The sequence below is a fragment of the Vanellus vanellus genome (genome assembly GCF_965231255.1).
Source record: "Vanellus vanellus genome assembly, chromosome: 2".
NCBI classification, from domain to species: Eukaryota; Metazoa; Chordata; class Aves; order Charadriiformes; family Charadriidae; genus Vanellus; species Vanellus vanellus.
In genome coordinates this window covers 64200683-64224162 of record NC_138906.1, presented here as the reverse complement: position 1 = coordinate 64224162, position 23480 = coordinate 64200683, and the positions used below count along the sequence as shown (strand labels likewise).

General features: G+C 38.3%; 1 protein-coding gene across 1 annotated transcript in view; it reads right to left on the bottom strand.

Annotated features, from left to right (window-relative positions):
• Positions 1-23480, bottom strand: part of ULK4 (unc-51 like kinase 4) — a gene marked incomplete at both ends in the record, with an annotated part of 260007 nt that overhangs the window by 77499 nt on the left and 159028 nt on the right. Inside the window, one exon of the mRNA XM_082499551.1 lies at positions 19509-19614. Within this exon, the coding sequence (XP_082355677.1) occupies positions 19509-19614 (106 nt within the window). The remainder of the gene's footprint in view (positions 1-19508; positions 19615-23480) is intronic.

The window sequence follows — 23480 nt, the reverse complement described above, 5'->3', positions numbered from 1 at the left end:
AATGCTTTCTAGTTCTATCAGAAAAATATAATCCCAAATTTATAGGAGCAAATACTACATAAGTAGGGACTGTAATGATATTCAGGGGATCTATTCACAGTGTTGATAAGACATTAATAGCATCTCATTTCAGCAGTCAGGTTTGATTTGTTTGGATACCATGCTGTTGGCACCACAGTCTCTAGAAACGCTATCTGCTTCTTACATTCTGTAAGTAGCTGAGAATAATCAGACGTTTACTACAAAAAGATATGTGAAAAACATAAAAGGGTAGGATCCACTGAAGATGTACACACAAACTTTAAATGCTCATATCAGGCCGCTTGTGGGACTGGATGTAAAAATCATTTTTTAAATTATTTATTCAAATTAAACTTTTGCTCTTCAGAGATGAAACTTAGCACCCAGCAGAGTCATAAGATTTGCTGCCAGTTCTGCCACTGATGCATATGTTATGTACATCACAAATAGGCTACTTTTTTGTTAATCAGGGAGCATAAGGCGCTTGATGCATGTAAAATCAAGTGCTATCATCCCAAGAAGTAACTGACAATACAGCAGAGTACAATGCTGCCCGACAGACATTCATTTTGTAAACAGCTTTGTTGATGGCAAACACTAGTTCTTCCTAGCTGTGTGCTAGTGATCAGTTGTTGGTGGTTATTGCCCCTACAATTGTGTGTGAGTGGGCGTGCGTGAAACAGAGAGAGGATGCGACTGCTCCCTAGTCTCCCCTGACAAGCCGCGCTAGGCTGCTTTAAACTGTTCAGATGGGCAGCCTGCGTTAACCCATCTGATTTTGCTTGAAGCAGATTCACACACTCAAATGACCCTTCTAGCTGGAAGACCTGGGGAGGGATGGAGGTGGAGGTAATACAGTGACTTCATGGAATACACATTTCCAATATTTCTGTCCCCAGTTGTGCATATATTAAACACCTAACTTGCATTCTTTTCATATGGATTTAAGCATTTTTATCGATATGGTCTTTCAATATGTCAGTTGTGCAGTACTTGCAAGCACAACCTTCCATCACCAAAAAAAAAAAAATAAAATTAAATAAACCAAGACTGCAATAAGATAAAATCATGTTGTCTGGATTGACTATTATTGCTGTTAAGTAAACTTTATAGTAGCTTTTCAGCTAGGTATTTTTCCCCATATGTCAGAGATACATTAGAGATGGTAGTCCATTTTATAAAGAATAGTAATTCTACAGCGTGCTATACTTCAAGTAAGATGCTGATACACCCTATTTCATTCCTTACAAGGTGTCAGCTAAAATAAAATTTCTTGGTTTTGTCAAACAGGAGTTGGATGATGCTTATGAGATTTTCCAAACAGCAGGTTTTAATGACCTGCATGAGGAACAAGAATATCTAACAGGAGACCATACTCTCTGAGAGGCAACAGTCTTTAAAAGCTCCTCTAAAACTAGCCTGAGATATTAGTGGTTGTTGTTTCCCAGCTACATGGAAAAACTACTTGCACGCTGTGATTTAACATGTAGCATATGCGTTTTAGAAAAGCAAAGGCTGCATGAGGTCCTCAAATTAATGGTAAAAACTAGATTAAAAGTTCTTCACTAGATTAAAATCTGTTATTTTTGTCAGATTAGGAATTCTTCGCATTCAGCAGGATTCGGGGTCAGTAAAGACTCAATAAAGACTTTTGACTTACTGCTCAGAAAGAACAAGCCTGCAACAATTACCATGTGATAAAATACAGAGGGAATTTATATCCTAGGCTTCGTTTAGAACTAGAAATTCTTCTAAAGAGATTGCCATTTTAATAATAGACTTCCTGTCACACAAGATTAAACCCTCTGTATCTACTTCAAATATCTTAACGTGCTTCTGCTTCGGCGTCAGCTTTCCCTTCTACCAAAATCCTTGAGAGACCCCATTCAAACTTTGATAGCTGCCTTTTTGACAAAACCTGTACAGACTAGATATGAACAGCCTCAGAATGCAGATACAGCCCTAAACTGTTGTCACAAATTGACAGCATTCAACAGCTTTGAACGACGTTACCAGCACTAATTGCTCTAGCTAGGCCTTCAAAAGTCCCTGGACTGAGAGTGATAAGGACCAATGAACCTTGGCTTCTGAAAATTCTCTGAAGTTTTCAAACAGTTGTAAACTACAGAAATAAACCACAGTTGACTACCGTTCCCACATATATTCAGCAAAGAATAAGGGTAAAAACTCTATACATTTCCCTCCTGAAAAGTCATGCTCTGTAAGAAAAGGTATTAAATATTTACTCCTACTCCTCTTGGTCTATTTACATCAATTTTCCCCAGGATGAAAACTTACAAATACTTGGATTTTCAAGGGACAGATTTTTACAATTGTTACAACTAGACCAAAGCACAAAAGCAAAGGCTAGAGTATCCACTAAGAGGAACTTGCTGCTGTTTATTACAACAAAACTGAATCTATGCCACAGTTTCCTGTAACAGCCTGCATTATTCATCAATTAAGTTTACAACAGAAATGAAAGATGACAACAAGTAATTGCAACTGTCCAAGGTGGCCTTGGTGTATTTACACTTACAGGATCAAACGGCTTTCAACAGAGGTCAAGGTGTTACATGACAGTGAATGTGGTTTTGCAGCTATGACCAGATTAAATTATGTAGTCTTAAAGCTACTCTGCTAGGCCAACTGTTTTCTGAATAAGTGTTAGGATAACTTTGACCAGCAGACACTCTTTCTAATTTGCTATCATCTGGCCATACCAATAATGTCGCATCTGATTAAATCTCTAAAGTGTAACGACAGACTTTTCACCTCAGGTGTTATTACCCTTCTTATTAGAGTGGCTTAGACATATGTCGTTTTGTTTGCACAGATGCTTGTTCTACTTTCACCTATCCATGATTTTCAACCTTATCACTGGGACCTTTGAGCTGGAACCCATCACACTGTGATCATGCTGTCACCTCAGGCTGTACCAAAAATGCCTTAACCTAATACTCATCATTAGTACAACCTAGACCAACAGAGCCTTCATTTTCTGTCAGCACAGCTACTTGACCCCAACTATCTTGGCTTCAAATGACTGCACTGAGCTAAGGCAGCTAGTGCTACAGCTCAGCTTATTTAAATCAAGAGGCAATCCTGGCTCTAAAAGACCTGTAAAAGCCTTTGTGCGTTTGGATACTGTGTTCCATACTCTGTCTCCTCTATCCTAACAGGACCCATACAATAGGAGCATGGGTCTACTGACGCCGGGTTGACAACAGCCTGTACATTTTCTGTGCCCGTACCTATTGCTGGGAGTAGTGGAGCCTGTTTAGACGGTAACAGACTGGCTCAGACTCCTGGAGAAACTTCTAAGTAAGCATTACAAGGAGATCACATGGGATAATTTGGTCCACTAGGCTATCTTGGCTCAAGCCACTCAGTTTTGAACCAAAACCAGTGAACTATACCACCCTCCTCAACAACAAGTTTAACTGGATCCTGCTGCGAATCTGATGCTTAAACTGAGAGTCTGGATTCTGTTTTGCTCAAGGGCAACTAATTTCTTCAGAAGAAGAAATTAAGAACATTGATACAACTACAGTGAGAGACAGCCACTACAGAATACAAAACAAGGATTTAAAGAGTCAGGATTTTTTTAAGTGGGTGGCCTGTGAAGCAGTGCACCAGAACAACAAAAGAAAGTTGGTATGCAAGCCCTGTTTTAGTACCTGTATTAATTTTGACTAGGATAGAGTTAAATTTCTTCATAGTAGCTTGTATGGGCTATGTTTCGGATTTGTGCTGAAAAGAGTGTTGATAGCACACTAATGTTTTAATTACTGCTGAGCAGTGCTTACACAACGTCAAGGCCTTTCCTACTCCTCACACCGCAAGTAGGTTGGAGGTACACAAAAATCTGGGAGTGAACACAGCTGGGACAGCTGACCTCAACTGGCCAAAGGGTTATTCCGTACCATATGACATCATGCCCAGCAATAAACCTGGAGGGGAGGTTAGCGGGGGGTGGGGGGGCGCTGCTCCCAGACTGGCTGGGCATTGGTCAGTTGGTGATCAGGAATCATTTTAATTTGCATCACTTGTCTTTCTTGGGTTTTATTTTCGTCTCTCTCTGTTTGTTTTTTCCTCTTTTACTTACTTTTTTTTTAATTATTATCTCTTTTTAATTATTAAACCGGTTTTATCTCAAACCATGAGTTTCTTTCTTACTTATACCCTTCCGATTCACCCCCCACCCCACCGAGGCAGGGGTGATTAAGCGAGCAACTGTGTTGTACTTAGTTGCCAGCTGGGCTTAAACCACAACAGTGTTTTTTCCTTTTTCCCAACCATGTCTGCTCTGCTGGGCATAGGTGTTTATTAGGCATTAATGTACTATGCGGTCCCAGTAACTTTACCAACTTGCTCCAACACAAGGAACCTCCACCATCCTGTCCTAGGGTGTGCTTTGTGTATCTCACTTCTAACGTGCCTTGGGCACTACCACTATGCACCTACATTTCTCCTCCAGCTTGCTTACACCACTGATTCTATTCAGGCAATTCAGGCAAAGACATTAAGTTCAATCTTTTTGTTTGATAATATATAGAACAGGGGTGGGGGGAAATGGGGAGCTTGCAATGAAAGGCTCATGTTCCTTTTTTCCTCCTCCATGTCATCTCAAATGAAGAGACAAACGTCAAGAATGATAAAATTTAACAATAGCTTGAAACAATGAAGTAATATCACCAGCATTTTCTAAAATAACCTGCCCTGCAATAGATTCAACACAGGTCACTGCTTCCATCTAGGATCCAGGATTGCAATAGATATGCTACATAATGGTGGCATCAGGGCATATTTGATAGGGCTTCCCTCTGTTTATGTGAAGAAACACTTTTTCTGGTTCAGCGAGAAAGTTAGTATGTCAAACAGCTTTACGGATGCCCAATAAGTTTCAGTACAGGAGCGCACACTTTTCCAGATGGAACCAAGATGCAGTTGCTACCTGTAAATAGCTGAGATCTGCTCAAAATTTTGGCTCTGCTCTGTTTGAACCAGGCTTTTCCTTTGCCTTTGTTCATCAACATTTTTAGAAAGAGAGGACTAGACTTAATGAAGATTGTGCTTTAAGGGAGAGGGACTTCAGAAGTAGGCTACAAAAAGTGAAGTCTGGATCTAGTGAGTCTAGATCTATGCCAAGTAAAAGCAGCTCTGATGGGAAGGCCAGAGGAATTAAGGTCTGCAAAACTGGACTGTCAACAAATAACACAAGAACCGGAGAGAAGCTGCATGAAGTAGACACCATAAATGAGAGATGTTTACAATTAAGTTTTCAAGACAAGCAATTTCATGGCAAGTAGAGGTTAAGCATTCTGTACAACTTGGCCTACCAGAATACTGCACTGAACTGGGATAGCGGGCTACAACTCAGCTTGGCAGACTGGGCATCACAGGCAGCATGAACACTGGCCGGCTTGATGGAACTGAATTAGGAAGTTATTGCCAAGAGTGGCCATTTACCGCCTTCTGGATGTGTTACTGTCGCTGGTTACAAGCATGACCGTATGCAGACCTTCCGCGAACACAAATTTTCTTGCAGGGGGCTAGGCTGAGCCCCTAGTCAGTTCTTGCACTCAGCCCAGACTGAGTATCTCTGTATTCAGGCTGATCCCGTAACACACAGGCTCAGTCTGAGTGACTGCCTGACCCATAGCCTGGGCAGGCAAAATCTTGTAAGCAATGCTGTTCTTTCCATATCTTCTGTCAAAACCCCTAAACCTGTCTTGATAATCTGTTCCTCTAGGTATTGTATCTGCCTTTTCCTTACCTCGCTTATGACTTTTTCTCACAGTACCGACAAAATACTGCTGCTAAATTAATCTTCTTGTGTTGCTGTTTGAATCACATGCTCTCTGAATTCAACAACATTCAGTGTAATTTCTGAAGAAATGCAAAGTAAGTAACAGTTCAAGCATGTTTTTTTTGTAAGATAAATAATGACATAAACCCACATTTCACATAATTCTGGGTTGGGTGGTGGGATCAAAATATACAATATCTGTTTGTGTTTGAAAAGGACACAGTTCAGCAAAAGTGTGTATTGGAAAGACCGTTGAGCCATCATGGATAATTTTACTGTTTTTTTCAATCTTTATATAATCCATATAGTAGCATTAGTTTTGTTGTCATCCAGGGAAATAAGTCATATTTCATGGCTGTATCATTGGCTAAAAAGTTGTATGTCACAATCTGGGTGTGTTAGCTAGGAAATACGATCTTTTAAAAGCACGAATAAATCCATTGACAACATTTTACCGGATTTTTGCCAAGTCTCACAGGAATGGGGGTGAGACGTTTTTGAGTAAGCAACCTGCAAGATAATAAGCAAAGAAAGAATGGCTCTCAGGAAAGATAAGACAAGTTGAAACTAAATGGATGCAGGTGAACAAGAAGTTTCCACTCTTTTTTTCCCCCTTATCTTTTCCAAAGGTGGGTGATAATGGGGGGGGAAGGGGAATCTTCCCAGTTTTTACAATCTCCTAAAAGGCAGAAAAAAGCTTTAGACTTTATAAAGATAGCCTCTTTCTTTCCCAATTTATCTTAGAAATTCAAAGGGAAGCACATATCTTTTCCCTCAACCAAAAAGAAGGAACAGCTAGCTGATTCAATAACCTAACATTGTGGAGACATCTATGGAAACCTTTAAATCCTACTTATGAAACAAAAAAACCCAATGTTTATCGAGTTAGGGCCTCTTCACATAGAAAGTTACTCTGATTTGTTTAAAACTCAGATCTGAAATCCACCACATGTGCTTGAGCACAGGTCTTTGCTGACGCATTTGTCTTCATAAACCCTTCTTACGTAAATATAATCTTGGTCCAATTAGAAAAAAGCTTAAGCTAAAATGAGACAAAATAACTTTTTTTGTTTTTTTTTTTTTTAAAAGGGGGGAGGATAGACAAGTTTATACAAAATGTATGAAATGTATTTTTTTTTTTAAGAATCAAATGGTATCATCAGGTGAGCATCTACATTTTTGTCAAAGCAGCTTAAATAACCACTGCCCCTCAGCTGGAGGTTTCAACTGCACATCAGTCAGGTGACTTGCAAAACTGACTATGTGCAGATACATTGCTATAAATGTAAATGCCCATGGATACAAATATACACATAATTACTTACCATATCAAATCTACAAGGCATTGACCAAATGCTGTAGGGAAAACCTACTAGTTAAGGAGTGATAACTTGCCTAAATAACTTTAACAAGAACACACTCACCTGAACATGTACTGCCTTAAGATGGTGGAAAGTCCATGTGTAGACATGGATCTATCCTTTAGACTTCAAAAGAAATTTACCTATAGAAATGCACTCTTAAATACAAAATGCACATAAAAATATAACTTACAGTGTTTGGAAAAACTAAGCTAAACAATATTGTAAAATTTGATCCTGAATAGCAAAAGAAAACATCAAACTATACAGACTATATATAAATTGTTGTATTTTAGGTAAAATTAAAAAAAAATATTTAGGTGGAAAAACACAAACATCACAGGAAAAGTTTCAAGTAATATAGCATACTACTTCGTATTTGTGTACAAATTCGGACTTTCAAAAGACTTTAAAAGTGTAAATAACTTCAGTTTCTCCACCAAAAGGATAGAGGGTACCATCAGCAAGTTCGCTGATGACACAAAACTGGGAGGAGTGGCTGACACGCCGGAAGGCTGTGCCGCCATACAGCATGACCCGGACAGGCTGGAGAGTTGGGCGGAGGGGAACCTAATGAAATTCAACATGGGCAAGTGTAGGGTACTGCATCTGGGGAGGAATAACCCCATGCATCAGTACAGGTTGGGGGCTGACCTCCTGGAGAGCAGCTCTGTGGAAAGGGACCTGGGAGTCCTGGTGGAAAACAGGATGACCATGAGCCAGCGATGTGCCCTTGTGACTAAGAAAGCCAATGGCATCCTGGGATGCATCAAGAAGAGTGTGGCCAGCAGGTTGAGGGAGGTCATCCTCCCTCTCTACTCTGCCCTGCTGAGACCGCATCTGGAGTATTGTGTCCAGTTCTGGCCTCCCTGGTTCAAGAAGGACAGGGAATTGCTGGAGAGGGTCTAGCAAAGGGCTACTAAGATGATTAGGGGAGTGGAGCATCTTTCTTATGAGGAAAGGCTGAGGGACTTGGGTATTTTTAGTCTAGAGAAAAGACGACTGAGGGGGGATCTTATCAATACTTCTGAGGGTGCCAGGTAGATGGGAACAGTCTTTTTTCAATGGTGCCCAGTGATAAGACAAGAGGGAACAGGCACAAACTTGAACATAGGAAGTTCCATCTGAACATGAAGAGGAACTTTTTTACTTTGAGGGTGGCAGAGCACTGGAAGGGCTGCCCAGAGAGGCTGTGGAGTCTCCCACACTGGAGACTTTCAAAACCCGCTTGGATGCCGTCCTGTGCAACCTGCTGTAGGTGACCCTGATGGGTCAGGGGAGTTGGACTAGATGATCTCCAGAGGTCCCTTCCAACCCTGACCATTCTGCAATTCTATGATTCATTATGATATAATATCCTTTCTGCTTTAAAGAGAAAACTATTTTAAAGTTTAATTGTCCACAAATAGTTTAAACAGATTGTTTTGCGAGATGAACACATTTGTTCAGTCCGCAATTTTCCTGAAAATAACTTAGAAGAGAAAAATATCTGTCTGCCTGGGAGCTACGACAACTATTGAAAATATCTAAAAGAAAACAAAACCCAAACCACTCCTTAAACCAGTAAAAAGCCTTAGATTTCATTTATCTGTCCACTACATAGATCTGGTCCTGCCAAAACTGGTGCTTGTTTTTAGCAATTGACAAAATGAACTCCTTTCAGTAGGATCAAATTAGTGCATCTGAAGACAACCATTACCCCTATGACAGGATAATGATTGATGTCGTTTAATTTTGTGTATAGAACTTTGTACCTTTGCAACTTTACACTTACCTCAAATTGGCAGTGATATATTGCTTTCATACTGAAACTGTTCTAACAGCTACAACTGAGAATATATGAAAGCTCTACAGTCTGTGGCATAGTAACTGTATTCAGACTGGGTCTCTTTTCAAATATATAGTTAGATTTTTAATTTCATCCCTTAATATCATCTTTTAGCTTACTAATTACATCTGACAAGCTACACAGGGGCATAATCATAATTAGATTTTAATTTATTATCTGCAACAACTTAAATAGTTTGTGTCATCAATAGTTAACTTGTAGCTAATATGATAGCTACACTTTCACTAGTTACTAATTTTCTCCCAATCTGAACAAATCCACTAGTCCTACAATATGATTTGGGTTGCACTTCAGGGGAGTACTAGCATAATGTCTAACGATAAAGCTTAAATTAGACTGCAGGAAAAGCAGCACCTAGCATGAATGCAAAGACGACAATCTAGAGGGGAGGAAAAACTATCATTTTTATGGATAAGTAGGTGAAAAGGAGCATGAGGCTTTGCAGCTTTCTTCCTTTTTCCCAGTCCTGAGTTTGTCATCAGGAAACCGTCAGATATCCAAATCCTCAGATACAAAATCAATGCCTTAAATTTTAACATAAAAATTTCATTTTTCAAAGGAGTTTTCTGCTTCCAAACATCATTAGTCAGTGTAATCGCCCAGCCAAAACCTTAAGTCTTAGTTTTGTTTAGGAACTGGACAGGCATAAAAAATGTCTATTATGGTTGGCACGGTTGGGTTTGAAATTGCTGTATTTGTTGAAGTAACTTCCCATCCTTAAACCAAGCTGATCAGTTATATCCTCAGATTTCTGCATAGGACCTTTCAGACTAGAATATCATGGAATTAAAAGATTTTGAACATTTCTTGTTATTACTCTTTTCTGTTCCATCAATTAAGTGTTAAATAAGATATCTTAAGGTAGTTTAATCAGGCGGCTATGCTGCAAGACGATCTGCTTGACTGGCCACAGGGATAGCATCAGGAAGCCTCCTCCAGCCACAGAAAAGGCCAGTCCTCTTTTACAGTACAGCACGAGCGAGACAAGATGTAACAACCTGTTGAGCCTTTATTAACTTATTTTATCCTTTGAAGTCTTAGCAAGTGCGCTGTGACATTTTGCGCCTTGTGGGTACAGCTCTCAACAACAACAGGCTCGGTTCTACTTGAATGGCATAACTGTTTCTCACAGCAATTACCGTTTCTATTTTCATCCTTTTCAGAGGGCTGTATTGTTGAATATCACAGGATGACACAGGTTATTTTTTCCTCAAAGACTTCACTACTACCATGCTATTTTGACATGATTACCACTTATCTTTTATGATACCAGACTTCTAAGTTTACCCATGTGATGTTATACACTTCCACCTGAGTGACTGGCATTTTGGGTCAGAAAAACATGTCTTAATACTGCTAAAAAACATTCTGAACTTCATAACATCATAGAAGAGACTTCTTCAGGCTCCACCACCACTGACTTCTCATATAAGTTGTAACTCAAATGAACAGTGACACACGACTACTGTCTTTAGATGTTCACAGAGACATCTCAAGAGCTGAACTAACTACTGCACTACTGGCAGGGAGCTGTGAAAGGCTTACGTCCCGCACAGCAGAGGCTGTAAGGTGTACACCTCCTAACCAAGGGACTTCCCCTGTCACATCCAAATGATACAGAAGTAACATCTGCAACTACTCAGACTGGATGCTAAGAATCTGTCTGCATTTATTTTCTGTATTTTAAAATATTTTCTTACTTTACATTTATTTAACAGAGAGCATATGCTTTGCTTTTTTTTTTTTTTATGTTCTTACTTGCACTGATTTCCCTAACTTATTCTCCCTGACAATCTTTCCATCCAGAATCACAATATGTAGCATATGAACTAGGCTTTATGTTTGCTTAAGGTGATGTACAATAAACAGGTATAAAGTACTGCCATGAAACAACACATTTTCTATCTTCTATCACTGAACAAATATTCCTATATTGTATCCTGTAAAAAGTTTTGCAGAAAACTCCTGCCTCCTAGGAATAAATAGGGGCTACTAAGGAATGAGCAAATGGCTTCAAAACCAGACTGAATCTGTGTCTAATTTCTTCACAGACTAAGCCTGTGCTTTTTGTTGGTTTTGTTGTTTTTTTGTTAAGGGCATACTAGTTTAAGTAATGTATTTTATAGGATTTTATAACTACTGCCTTTCCCCTTGCAAGTAGACAACTTCTGCACGACTAACCCATGGTTCTCTTCTTGATAGCTGTCGTCATTTGTTTCTTCTATCTTGAAAGCAAATCCTGCAACTTTGAAGCCAGTTACTCCAACAACTCACTTGTATTCCTAAAATCAAAGTCCCATGCAATGTTACACCAACACCTTCTCAGTGCTGTACAGTAGTTCAGACTGCTGCATAGGTGCGTGTGGCAGGGAGGAAGAACTGGGTTGCCAAGTTAGTGCGCTCTATTGCCTAATTTCATTAACACTGACAATTTAGCAGGTGAGAGCGAACTGGCTAGGAAGCTAGATGATGTTCTTAAAAAGTGTGCTATGGGCAGCATAATCAAATGTCTTTTGGAAACTGAAGCTGAAATACAATTATCTGTGAGGAAATGACAGGTAGAAGAATATCCTCCAAAGACTTAGGTAAGTTAGAAGCCTTTGGGGTCTATGTAGATAGCTCAGAATTCATTGTCATTTACCTAAAGACCTGTGTATATAAAAGACTGATATGCTTTCTTTTTCTTTTTTTTTTTTTTTTAAAAAAAAGGTTAAAGTTAGATGTTGGTCTCATGAGTGCCACTTCTTGGATATGCAATATTTAACAGACTTTTAACAACACAACACACGAAGGCATTTAAAATCTGATTAATCTCTTGACATTTGACTAAAAGTCAAAGCAGTGGACCACAAGATGAATAAGGATATCTCACCCATGAAGGTTGATCTTTCTTTCATGAGGTGCAAATGAGTTATGATGATCTGACTACAAAGTTTATTGCAGATCCCTTCCTTTTTAATAACTGTCCCTGCTTTCTTAATATGATAGTGGATATAACTCCTGGAGCTGACATTCTACAGTTCCACTAAAGGTTTCTCCTTAGGAGCTTCGGTTTTTACACAAACTGTTTGAAGTACGATGTACTACTAATAGCTGTTGCATTTTTAAAGAACTTCTTGAAGACTAGTTTTATTGTTCTAAGTATTAAACCCCATAATTTCACTTTAATTCCAGAGATTCGACAGCATTAATTCATAAGGAATAAAGTTTAGGATTTGCTGTACCATATAACGGACACTGTTTTTAAACATCCACACAAACATCTCTGCTACACTGCTAGTGGTGGTTGCTTCAGGATAGTAGCCAAACACAAGATCACAGCAGTAGAGTCTGAAGAAGGTCATTCAATTCAACATAACTGGATTGAGCATTATATATACATATCATCTCCTTGTAAGACCATAAAGAAAAAAAAAAAAACACATTTATGGAGTATAATGAGATTTCAAAAAAGGTAAAAATGTAAACTCACTAGTAAGTAATAGTGGGCTGCAAACAATCGACTAGATCATCTTTGAATTACAGTGGAAACCTTTCCTAAAGACAGCATTACTTGGAATTCCTTTTTATGCATTCTGAAAATAGTGCTTATATATATGTAATAAATTTGAGGCATTATCAGGAATAAATAACTGCGGACAGATTACCAGAAATTATCCACTGCAGCCTAAAAGATTTATTTTCTAACAGCCTGCTTTGTTAAGTTCTTCAGAATGAGGATCCCGATGAAGCAGCTAAAGACTTTGAAACACATTTCTCTACACTATAATATGCTATGTCCAAACTCTTCCTGTAAACACAGTGCACATGATGCGACAGTTAGAATGAAGAATTTCCTTGCCTTTAAATATGACCTGGGGACAAACGGGACTCAGTTTGAAAGCACTACTAAATACAGACAATTAAGATAGATTAATATTTTCTATTTTTAATTTGTGCAAACTATCTGTAAAACAAAGTAACCCAGAAACAGAACCAGAAAAGAAACAAAGATGACAAAAAGACTGAATTGAAGGCAAAATAAAGATTTTATGTATCTGTGAAATGTACCAGAGTACTGTTTTACTACATTAAGTACTGTTATACACTTGGCTGTTTATTAGTCATCACCTTACACATAATTAAGCATTCTTGCACACTAACACCACTCACTTATCAAGCAGCCAAACCTCACTTTGTGCTTCATTTTATGCCTACATTTGTCATTACATAATGCTTGTCACACACATCTAACATAGTCAATATGTCTTTTCAGTAGACTGCCCTAATGACTGCAGGAACAGATGATCATCTAGTGTACTCCTATCCTACAACATCTGCTTCAGAGCTGATGATTCTAGCACCTAGAACTGGGTGTTCATTTTATAGTCAACAAATGTTAAACCTTTCAATGTGGCAAGTGTAAAGTAATATATAGCTGGTTGTTTCATGACGAGTAGAACTAATGATACTCAATTTCCTACAGTTTCCTTCCCATATCCCTGCCTACCTCTATGGTAATAAGTCACCATCCTCATCACTGGTGACACTGGTTCCCTATTTCTGAAACCTTGGCACTGCTTCATCCTACGTCACCCAACTATAAGCATGCCCTATAGTGGGAGTTGCTCCCATGCACTGACTGATCCCCTGGGATCATTACATAGGTACCCTCCTCAGGCACTGACCAACGTCACTGTTGAACTTGGTCATTACAAACCTAAAACAAAAGACTGCAGATATTCTAAAAAGCAAACGGGAAGGGAATATAGAAAAGACCAGGAGGATATACTAATTAATAGATCTTTATAGACCTATTAGTAGACCTCAGGATACTATATGAGTATAAATTTTACACTTTATAATTTAATTTAAAAAATGCTAATGGAAATAGAATGTGCAGATGAGAAAGTTTCACCTCTATCGGTAAGAACTATTATAATCCAGGATATAAACTCAGATCAGTTAGCTCCACTTTGATCATGGAATAACTTTATGATAAAAGAAGGAAAACTGTTCAAGAATGATGCTCCTCTCACATTTACATTCTTTAGTTCCTACCCGAAGGTGAAATGACATCTTTTGGGGTTTTGTAACCTAATTTCCATAGGGATGGTCCAACATAATAGGTTGCAAACTTAGTGTTTTTTTAAATTTTGTAATTTGGAAATTTTAGGTATTAAAATTCCTTTCTTTCTGTAAATGTGTAAGTATATATATTTTGTGTATGTCATGTATCACACTACTCCGTTTGCTGTACGTTAGCCAGGAACATTTAGTTGATAAGCCCGTACTACTGCCTTTCCCTAAGCTATGGCACTCACTTGGGTCTTTCTCCTTTCCTCGGATATTGATTATTATAGAATTAATACATACTTTATATATTTGGACCTCTATGCTCTCTCGGGTTAACTTAAAATTTTCCAATGATTTCAAAAGATGGGGAAAGGGAGGAAAGAAAGAAACTGACAGACAGAAGCCAAGACAGAGGGAAAGAAAGTCTCAGATTCACAGAAGACCATGCTAAAAGTGACCACTATTGTCTTGGCTTTTTAGCATCTCACCTTAACTATTCATAAGAGATCCTATATTAATCCCAGTCTCCTTACTGAATTCCAGTCCCAATAATTAAACTGAATCATATTATTCACTTCTGATTATTAAGTGGAAATTGTCATTAATGTTAGCAGAACAAATGTTTAATAGCTGATAACACAAGTACAGGCCATTTTAAATTCCCTCTGCGATTTCAGTCACATATGTTATTCTCCATTTCACCTTTAAACATTACAAGTGGTTATCATTACATGTCTGATGTATTGTCACACAAAAGGACACAGTTCAGGGGAGAGAGAAATTAATGCTAGGCAATCCACCCTGAAACGCAAGTTGCTGAAATGCACAACCGTAACATTATTATTAATATGAAATCACAGAAGTAGTAATGAAGCAAGGGCCATCATGCAAGATTTCCTTGAGAAAGGTGAAAGTTCAACATGTAAACTGCAACCCATTAAAAAAAAAAAAAACACACTATCGCCTAATACAACTCCTTTGAGCAGAGGAGAGTTCTGAAGGCTGAGGCACAAAAGGAAAGAGTGACGAGGGCCTCTGAATGATCTGTCTGCAAAAATACTGCTTCTTGGCAGCTGAAGAAAGGCACACAGAGACTCGGAAAGAAATACGCATTGCAAACGCTGGACTCTTGGAAACAAAAAAACTTGACAGGGCTGACCCCCTAACCTGAATTCCTTATAATGCTTAGCAAGTATTTAGGGTTTTTAATTTCTAAAGCTCCATATATACATGAATTAATTATCACACTGTAATGGGAAAATTAGGGAAATTGATGACCCATAATACTCTGTCTTCAGACTTTTTCATTTAAGACAGCATAATAGCTCATGGATGTTGAATGCCTTCATTAACAGCATGGACATAGAGCGTTAATAGGATGGAATAACATGCACCTTCAGCAAATTTTCAGATGACATTGAAATGAGGCAAATGGTTGACGTGATGAAGGCCTGAGATAACATTCAGAAAGAGTTCAAGAAGCTGAAGAGCTCAAAAAATGGTCTGCCAGAAACCTCTTAAAGTTTAACAAAGACAAATATAAAGTTCTGCCCTTGGGAAGGAGTAACTTTGCGCAAAGTACAGGCAGAGGCTGGAAATACACACACTATGTGGTCCACCCTCCTAAACATCTTGGTTGCCCTCCTCTAGAATTGCTCCCGTCTGTCAATGTCTGTCTTATAGTCTGGAGCTCAAAATTGGACACTGTATTCTAGATGAAATTTCATGAGCGCTGAATAGATGAGAATAGTCTCTTTCCTCAACCTTCCAGTTATTCTCTCTTACCGCAGCCCTCTTTTGCCTTTAGTGCTGCTAAGGCACACTGATGTCTCATGTTCAACTTTTCTATTTGGACTCCAGGATCCTCTTCTGCAAGAGAGAGCTTAGTTTCGATTTTACTAGATCATGTTCTTCTCCATCACACAAAAATTATTCAAAAAAGAAAAGTTGAATATCAAAGGTAATGTAAGAAGAAGTTTAAGGTTATTTTCCTGTAGTGAACACTATATACAGTTCACAATGAAAAGGATAAAAAGCTCTCCAGTTTGAATGGAATAACTTCTCACAGAATCATAGAATTGTTTAGGTTGGAAAAGACCTTTAAGATAATCAAGTCCAACCATTAAACTAACACTGCCAAAACCACCACTAAACCATGTCCCTAAGCACCACATCTATAGGTCTTTGAAATACCTCCAGGGATGGTGACTCAACCACTGCTCTGGGCAGCCTGTTCCAATGCTTCACAACCCTTTCAGTCAAGAAAATTTTCCTAAAAGCCAATCTAAACCTCCCCCAGCTAAACCAGAGGCTATTTCCTCGTCCTGTCACTTGTTACTGGGGAGAAGAGACTGACCCCCGCCTTGCTACAACCTCCTTTCAGGTAGTAGTAGGGAGCCATAAGGTCTCCCCTCATGCCTCCTTTTCCCCAGGCTAAACCATCCCACTTCCCTCAGCCACTCAACATAAGACTTGTGCTCTAGACCCCTCACCAGCTTCATCGACCTTCTCTGGACACGCTCCAGCACCTCAATGTCTTTCTTGTAGTGAGGTGTCCAAAACTGAACACAGTATTTGAGGTGGGGCTTTACCAGTGCCAACAAAGTACAGTGGGACAATCACCTCCCTAATCCTGCTCACCACACTATTCCTGATACAGGCCAGGATGCTATTGGCCATCTTGGCCACCTGGGCACACTGCCGGCTCATATTCAGCTAGCTGTTGACCAACACCCCCCGGTCCTTTTCCACCAGGCAGCTTTCCAGCCACTCTTCCCCAAGCCTGTAGCGCTGCATGGGGTTGTTAGGACCCAAGTGCAGGACCTGGCACTTGGCCTTGTTGAACCTCATACCATTGGCCTCAGCCCATCGATTCAACCTGTCCAGATCCCCCTGTGGGGCCATCCTACCCTCAAGCAGGACGACACTCCCGCCCAACTTGGTGCCATCTGCAAACTTACTGAGGGTGCACTCGATCCCCTTGTCCAGATCATTGATAACGGTATTAAAGAGAACAGGCCCCAATACTAAGCCCTGAGGAACACAACTTGTAACAGGCCACCAACTGGATTTAACTTCATTCACCACCACTTTTTGGGCACAGCCATCCAGCCAGATTTTTACCCAGCAAAGAGTATGCCTGTCCAAGCCATAAGCAGCCAGTTTCTCCAGGAGAATGCTGTGGGAAACAGTTTCAAAGGCTTTACTAAAGTCTAGTTAGACAGCATCCACAGCCTTTCCCTCAACCACTAAGCAGGTCACCTTGTCATAGAAGGAGATCAGGTTAGTCAAGCAGGACCTGACTTTCATGAACCCATGCTGAGTGGGCCTAATCACTTGGTTGTCCTGCATGTGCCACGTGATGGCACTCAAGAAGATCTGCTCCATAGCCTTCCCCAGCACCAAGGTGAGACTGACAGTCCTGTAGTTCCATGGATCCTCCTTTTCTCCCTTTTTCACATAAAGAAAATTTTACAGTCTACAATTACAAGATCAATACCTTCAGAACATTCTTGCACACCAAATTTGAGAAGTTCTTTATTCAACAATTAGTGCCTTAATCAATAAAGCACTGGCCAAAATCCAGGTTTTCAGTACTCTGAAGTTTAGCCAATGGGGAAAAGGAATGAGAAAAGATGAGGACATTTTACTTGAGATAAATTATTTTTGGCTGCTGTGCTGTTTTTCCTAGTCAGGATGCTGAAGTTCAGTGAGCCCAAGTTAGTGTTACCCAATCACTAATAGTCTGAAAATATTACTGGAGTCATTTATGACATAGCACAAGGAAAAGACAAGAGACTTTAAAAATGTTTCTATCCTACTTCCTTAATTTGGAAACTAGCATGATGGAACAGATGTATTTTATTTTTCAAGCAGATGATAGGTGAAAGAGCACTGATATACTACCCAGCAGCATACATAGTACATGGCAGTTTGCTTTGTGAGACAGTAAAGAGGAGATATTTAAGGAATGGATGCAGTTTTGCCATGTTGTTCAATAGTTTTGCACTTAATTTGCCATGCAGAAAGGCAGAACATATTACTTCAAGTAAGGCAGTTTGCTGAGAAATAAACAAAGAATCAGAATCCTATGAATCATCTCCCTCTCCAATTCAGTCATATTTTCCTCTTATTTCTTTTCTTCTGGCCCTATTCTTACACCACTAACTTCAGAGTGGATCTGCTTGAAACAGAGAGGAGCATGTTATTGTCTACAACATCAAGTTCCAGTTCTTCTCCTGAACAATGGCATTGTCCATTCAATCCCTTCAGAATAAAAAGGAACGTGAATTCAGCTCTCCCACTTTCTGGGTGAGTGCTTTAACTGCTAAGGTAATTATGAAAATGAGGGCATGATCACTACTACCAATCTTGATGGAGTTTTAGGCTGGTATGTGTTCTGGTTATTTTTTATTTTTTTTAATTGCATACTTAAGGCAGATCCAATTCTTGAAATTTGCTCATCTCCATCAGTGTTTATGCTTCAACTGTTAATCATACTATGTCTTATCTGGTTCCTCCTCTGATGTAGTGACTATAGAAAAGCTACACTCTGATAAAGTTTCCCCCTCACACCCCACCCAATCTTTTCCTAGAGACTTTGAAAAGGTTTTCTCTCAACTCTTGGCTTCACAAGAGACTTAGCTGTCTCTCCACTGTCTCTCTATGCAAATGTCTTCCTTTTCCTTCTGGAGTATGCCATATCCTGCTATGCCAGTAGTCCATGTCTTTGATTTATTCTATACAAATAGTACAAATAATAGTGTAGATATGTATTGCTGGATGTCACTCAAAAAAACAAAAGTAATGCTATCAATATGCATATTTCTTAAAAAGTTTTCAAATTTATACAGACCTCCAACAGCAGAAACTTTCTCCTCATTTTGTAAATCAGAACCAATTTCTGAATAAAAGGACCTTCGCTAATAAAACATAGTGAAATGAAGAAGACATGAAATGGTTTGTAGACTAACAGTCCATAGTCAGTTTGGGCTCCACCCCGTTAGTCTACATCACCAGACTGGAACAGAAGCTTTTTTTTTTTTTTAAGTGCAGAAATATCGTACAACTTATCCTTTCACCAGTTTGAGCAGAGAGACAAGGAAGACCTTGCAGAGGTGCTCTCTGCCTGCACTCTGCACTATTATGGTCAGAGCTCTAGCCCACTCCTGTCCAAAGCCATTCTTCACAGGCATAATATAAATTTCAGTCAGTAATTCTTTTGTAACCCCATTTTCTTGGAGGAACAGCTTTCTAAAAGTTAAATTTATAATCAAATCGGTAAGGGAGGTAGATGAAGTAGAATATAAATACATACACACAAGTCTACAGTTTCACACAACGCCAGATATTACAACAGACTGGGAAACATCTATAGTAAGGAGAATAACTAAAGATAAATATGACATACCTTCTTCAAAGAGCAACATCATGTTCGTGCTTTTATTAGCAACCACATTATTCAGTAAGGCGATTACAGTTTGCATTGTATTCCCAAGTATACTGTCTTGGTGTTCCTGTAATAACAACAACAACAAAAAACAAAATAAAAATAATCTAGTTTTCCTTTGCAAGGTTAGAGGAAGACTATTTCCTTCCAAGAATGTAGTAATACAAAAGCAATACTCTCTCAATCCCTTGAAGTTCAACATTTAAAATGCTGGAAAAAACAGCCAAATATCTTAGTAGAGAATATAAATTCCAGGAAGCCAAATCTAAAATCTTGGATCAAAACTTCTCTTCAGTTCTTTTGAACTGAAAGAATTCCTAGTTTCGACTAAAATTTTAGCACTTTCAGAAATGGCATACAGCTTTTATCAACCTAATCTCTATATATACAGAATGAGGAACATTTCCCTTTGTATGGTATTTCTTTTATTAATGGTATTAATTTACTCTTTTCAGTTTCAGCTTGATAACTCACAGTGAGTCATAAAATCTATTTGTTGTTTTTGTTTGTATACTTTCATAAGTATAAAATTAATTTCACATGTACATTAAAGAAATATTTCAAAATGTGTCACTTTTATGATGTCTTTCTTATGCTTGATGATTGTTTCAGTGATTTTTCACAATTTTGTGAGACTATACTGATAAGAGGAAGACATCAGGGTTTATAAACAAATTTATTTTCCTCTGTTGTAGTTAACACACTTGCACACTCAACTGAAAAGGGTGGATAAGGCAGTGAAATAAAAATATTTATTTATTCACACTAGTGACAGTAACAATTTGGGTAACTTCCAAGAAGCCAAAATAGGAGAAGCTTTTTCAAATCTGAGTCTAGACAGAAGGCTGAATACATGTCAAATCTCCGTAGAAGGTTCAGGAAATATTTTGTCCAATTTTTCAGGCTCAAAACGAAATAGAGACATACATCCAAAGTGAAAATAACAATATCAATAAAAAACTGTCATATTTCATGTATTGTAGACTTTCCCCACGCACCTAGGTGATTCCCATGCTTCTCCTTCCCAGCAAATCTCTCAGTATACTGATATCACTCAACTACTTCACTGCCAGAGAATATGCCATCTATTCTGATCCATCTCCTGTCTGACAGTAGGCCTTTGAAAAAAGTTAAATTTTAAGTTGAACAAGACAAAAATTATTGGTCTGAAGTTGGGTTAAGTATTTCAGATGACAAAAATCACTTCAGCCCGTGAACACAGTCAAAGGAACACTCTCCCTGAAAATTCCTTTAGGAGACAAGCACCGGTGGCCAAGAGCAGTTTATTTTCTGTATCTCTTTGCTCAGGTATTTATGACTTTCTGTCTCAGATGTATGCTTGAAAGCAACCGAAGCAATCTACCCTTTGAGATCATCTTATTGACCATCTAAACACCACAGCTGGTACAGAATTAGGCTGCTTGACTGTTAGCCAGCAGCAATCACAAAGAACATACTGTACTATTCTTGTAAGAATTCACTTCCAGTCAACCTATGAACTGCATTCAGAATGATACCTCTAGTTTATAAGCCACTTTTTGGGTTGGGCCAGGACTAAGCCATAAGCACCGCATTTAGGATAAACCACATTATTTGAATCCCTGCCTGGAAACATCATATAAGTGGTTGCTAGAAATTCTCAAGTAAGACACTGATTTTTATTTCTTGACTAGTTTGATAAAATTCAGGATACTGTGAAATGTATCTTCAATGCCACTTTCCAAAGTCCTCTGTTACAGTGGTATAAAGGGTCACGCTATGGGAAGAATAAACGTTTTCCTTTAAATATTTAGCTACTAAAGGAAGGCAGGGAGCTCAGATGGTTGCTTTGAGAACATTAATTTCTGTTTCTGCACTCAAAAACTAAAATTAAATGCTATTATTTCCTGTAAATACCATGAAATACACATGATGAGGCATAACAAGATAAAGGAATATATAAACATACACAGCCTCCTATTCAACTTCAGGCTGTATGAATTTTCTATTCGTACTAGAGCACTTTAAACTGGATCATAAGGAGAAGGGACAAGGAAGAGTGGCTCACAGCCTTTGAAGTACTGTATTTTCCTACCAAACCCTAAAAAAATATATATCTAAGAGCCCCAAAGTTCTATTTACTTTACATAGCACTTTGGGATGCCATTTATGATTTCCATAAAGACCACAATCAATATCTGTTCCTCTGAAGGTTTAAAATACAGCCTGATAAATTTAAAAGCAACGTTGGAAAGTGTAAACACTACATTCTTCAAAAGATAAGGTAACCAATACAGAAAAGAGATACCATGAAGCCATGGTACTAAAAATAAATTTGAAGTTATTTCCTACAGATAGCTGATGGGTAAGAAAAACATTTTTTCAAAAGATCAACAACATGTTTATCTGGTAGTCTATCATCACAATATCTTATTAATTCTCCTAAAGAACATTTAGAAAACAATACATTAAACAGTAAGAATGCCTATTTGTGTTATTGAAGATAATGATACATACACTGAGAATATAAAATTAATCAAAGCAAAAAAATTCCACAAGTGCCAAAATGAGAGCTGATTCAAATAGTTTTTTTTGCAAGCACAATATTTCTATTACTGCCCCATATATTTGAAGTAAAATTCTTCTAGTAAAATTCCCTTTTGAGATATGCAATTCCAGGAGAAGCTGGTGGTTGCTTGCAATCGCAATCTTTTGCATTCACCAGGTTAGTAACGTTAAAATGAAGCCATCTTTGCTTTTAACGGAGATCAGTTACACTATACAACCCTCTACTAAAGACTAGCACTGATGCTTTTACTTCTATCAAAGCGTACGTAACAAAACCTACCTTACGCTAAATATATATAAACTAGAATTCAAGATGCAATGTAGATATCTTGAGGAAAGAAAGTAGTCTCTTAATGAATAAAATAATCCTACAAATGGTATACTCAGCAGTACTACTAGAGCTTTAACGTATGTATCATAGATGGTTTTTGACAAGATACTAGGTTTCAAGAAGCTACAGGTATGCTTTACTTATCTAAGTCCACTGATTGCTGTTAGACTCGATTTTAGAGGTTTATATAAAAATATTTAACTTCATAATCTATCAAGGAGCAAAGCTGATCTAATTTGTGTGCACAGCACCACAGACTGTGGACATTTAATGAACAGTGCACTTGACAGCTTTAATAAAACATAGCATTTGCCAACGGAGATAATTAGAATTGAAGCAGCAAAATTCTAGTGTTTGGCAACACAGATGAAACAACTTCATTAAAATGTACAGCTTCGGCGAATGAAAGGCAGGAAAGCACTGGACCCTGAAGAATCAGCCTTCTCAAAACTAATTGCTTCAGTGCTTAAAAAGGACAGCTATGAAATACCAAGGGCATAACAAGGAAATACTAGTATAAAAAAAAGGAACCACAGAAGATAAATCAGGCTTTTCAAATAGGACTGCACTGTATTTAGGCCATTAAACTTTTCATTCTAATTTTGAAGGGTCGTACGTTAACAAAAGAAATCAGCTGAAGTATTTTTTTAAAGCCAGTTAGGTAAGAGGGTGTGAATTAACAAAGTGGGAGTATGAATCTTGGCAAGATACTATGGCTAAAGCTGCCATTTCTCTTCCTTTAAGTAGATTAGAACTTGGAACAGTATAGGCAAACTACAGGATTTTAATTGCATTTTAGATAACAAAAGAGATAGCAATTGTGATAAGAAGAAAATGCACTAAATGCAATGTTTATAGATATGCTGTAGTTAAATCTAAGGACCACTACATACCACAGCATATACTATCATTCAATATAATCAGAGTGATTAAACTTTAACTATAAAGGGGCTCTCCTTCTCAAGCTTACATACGACCTATGAATGCAAGTTAGGTAAATAAGGAGCCATAACAAGATGGAGGCTTGAATTTTCATACACTAAATCCATTGAAAG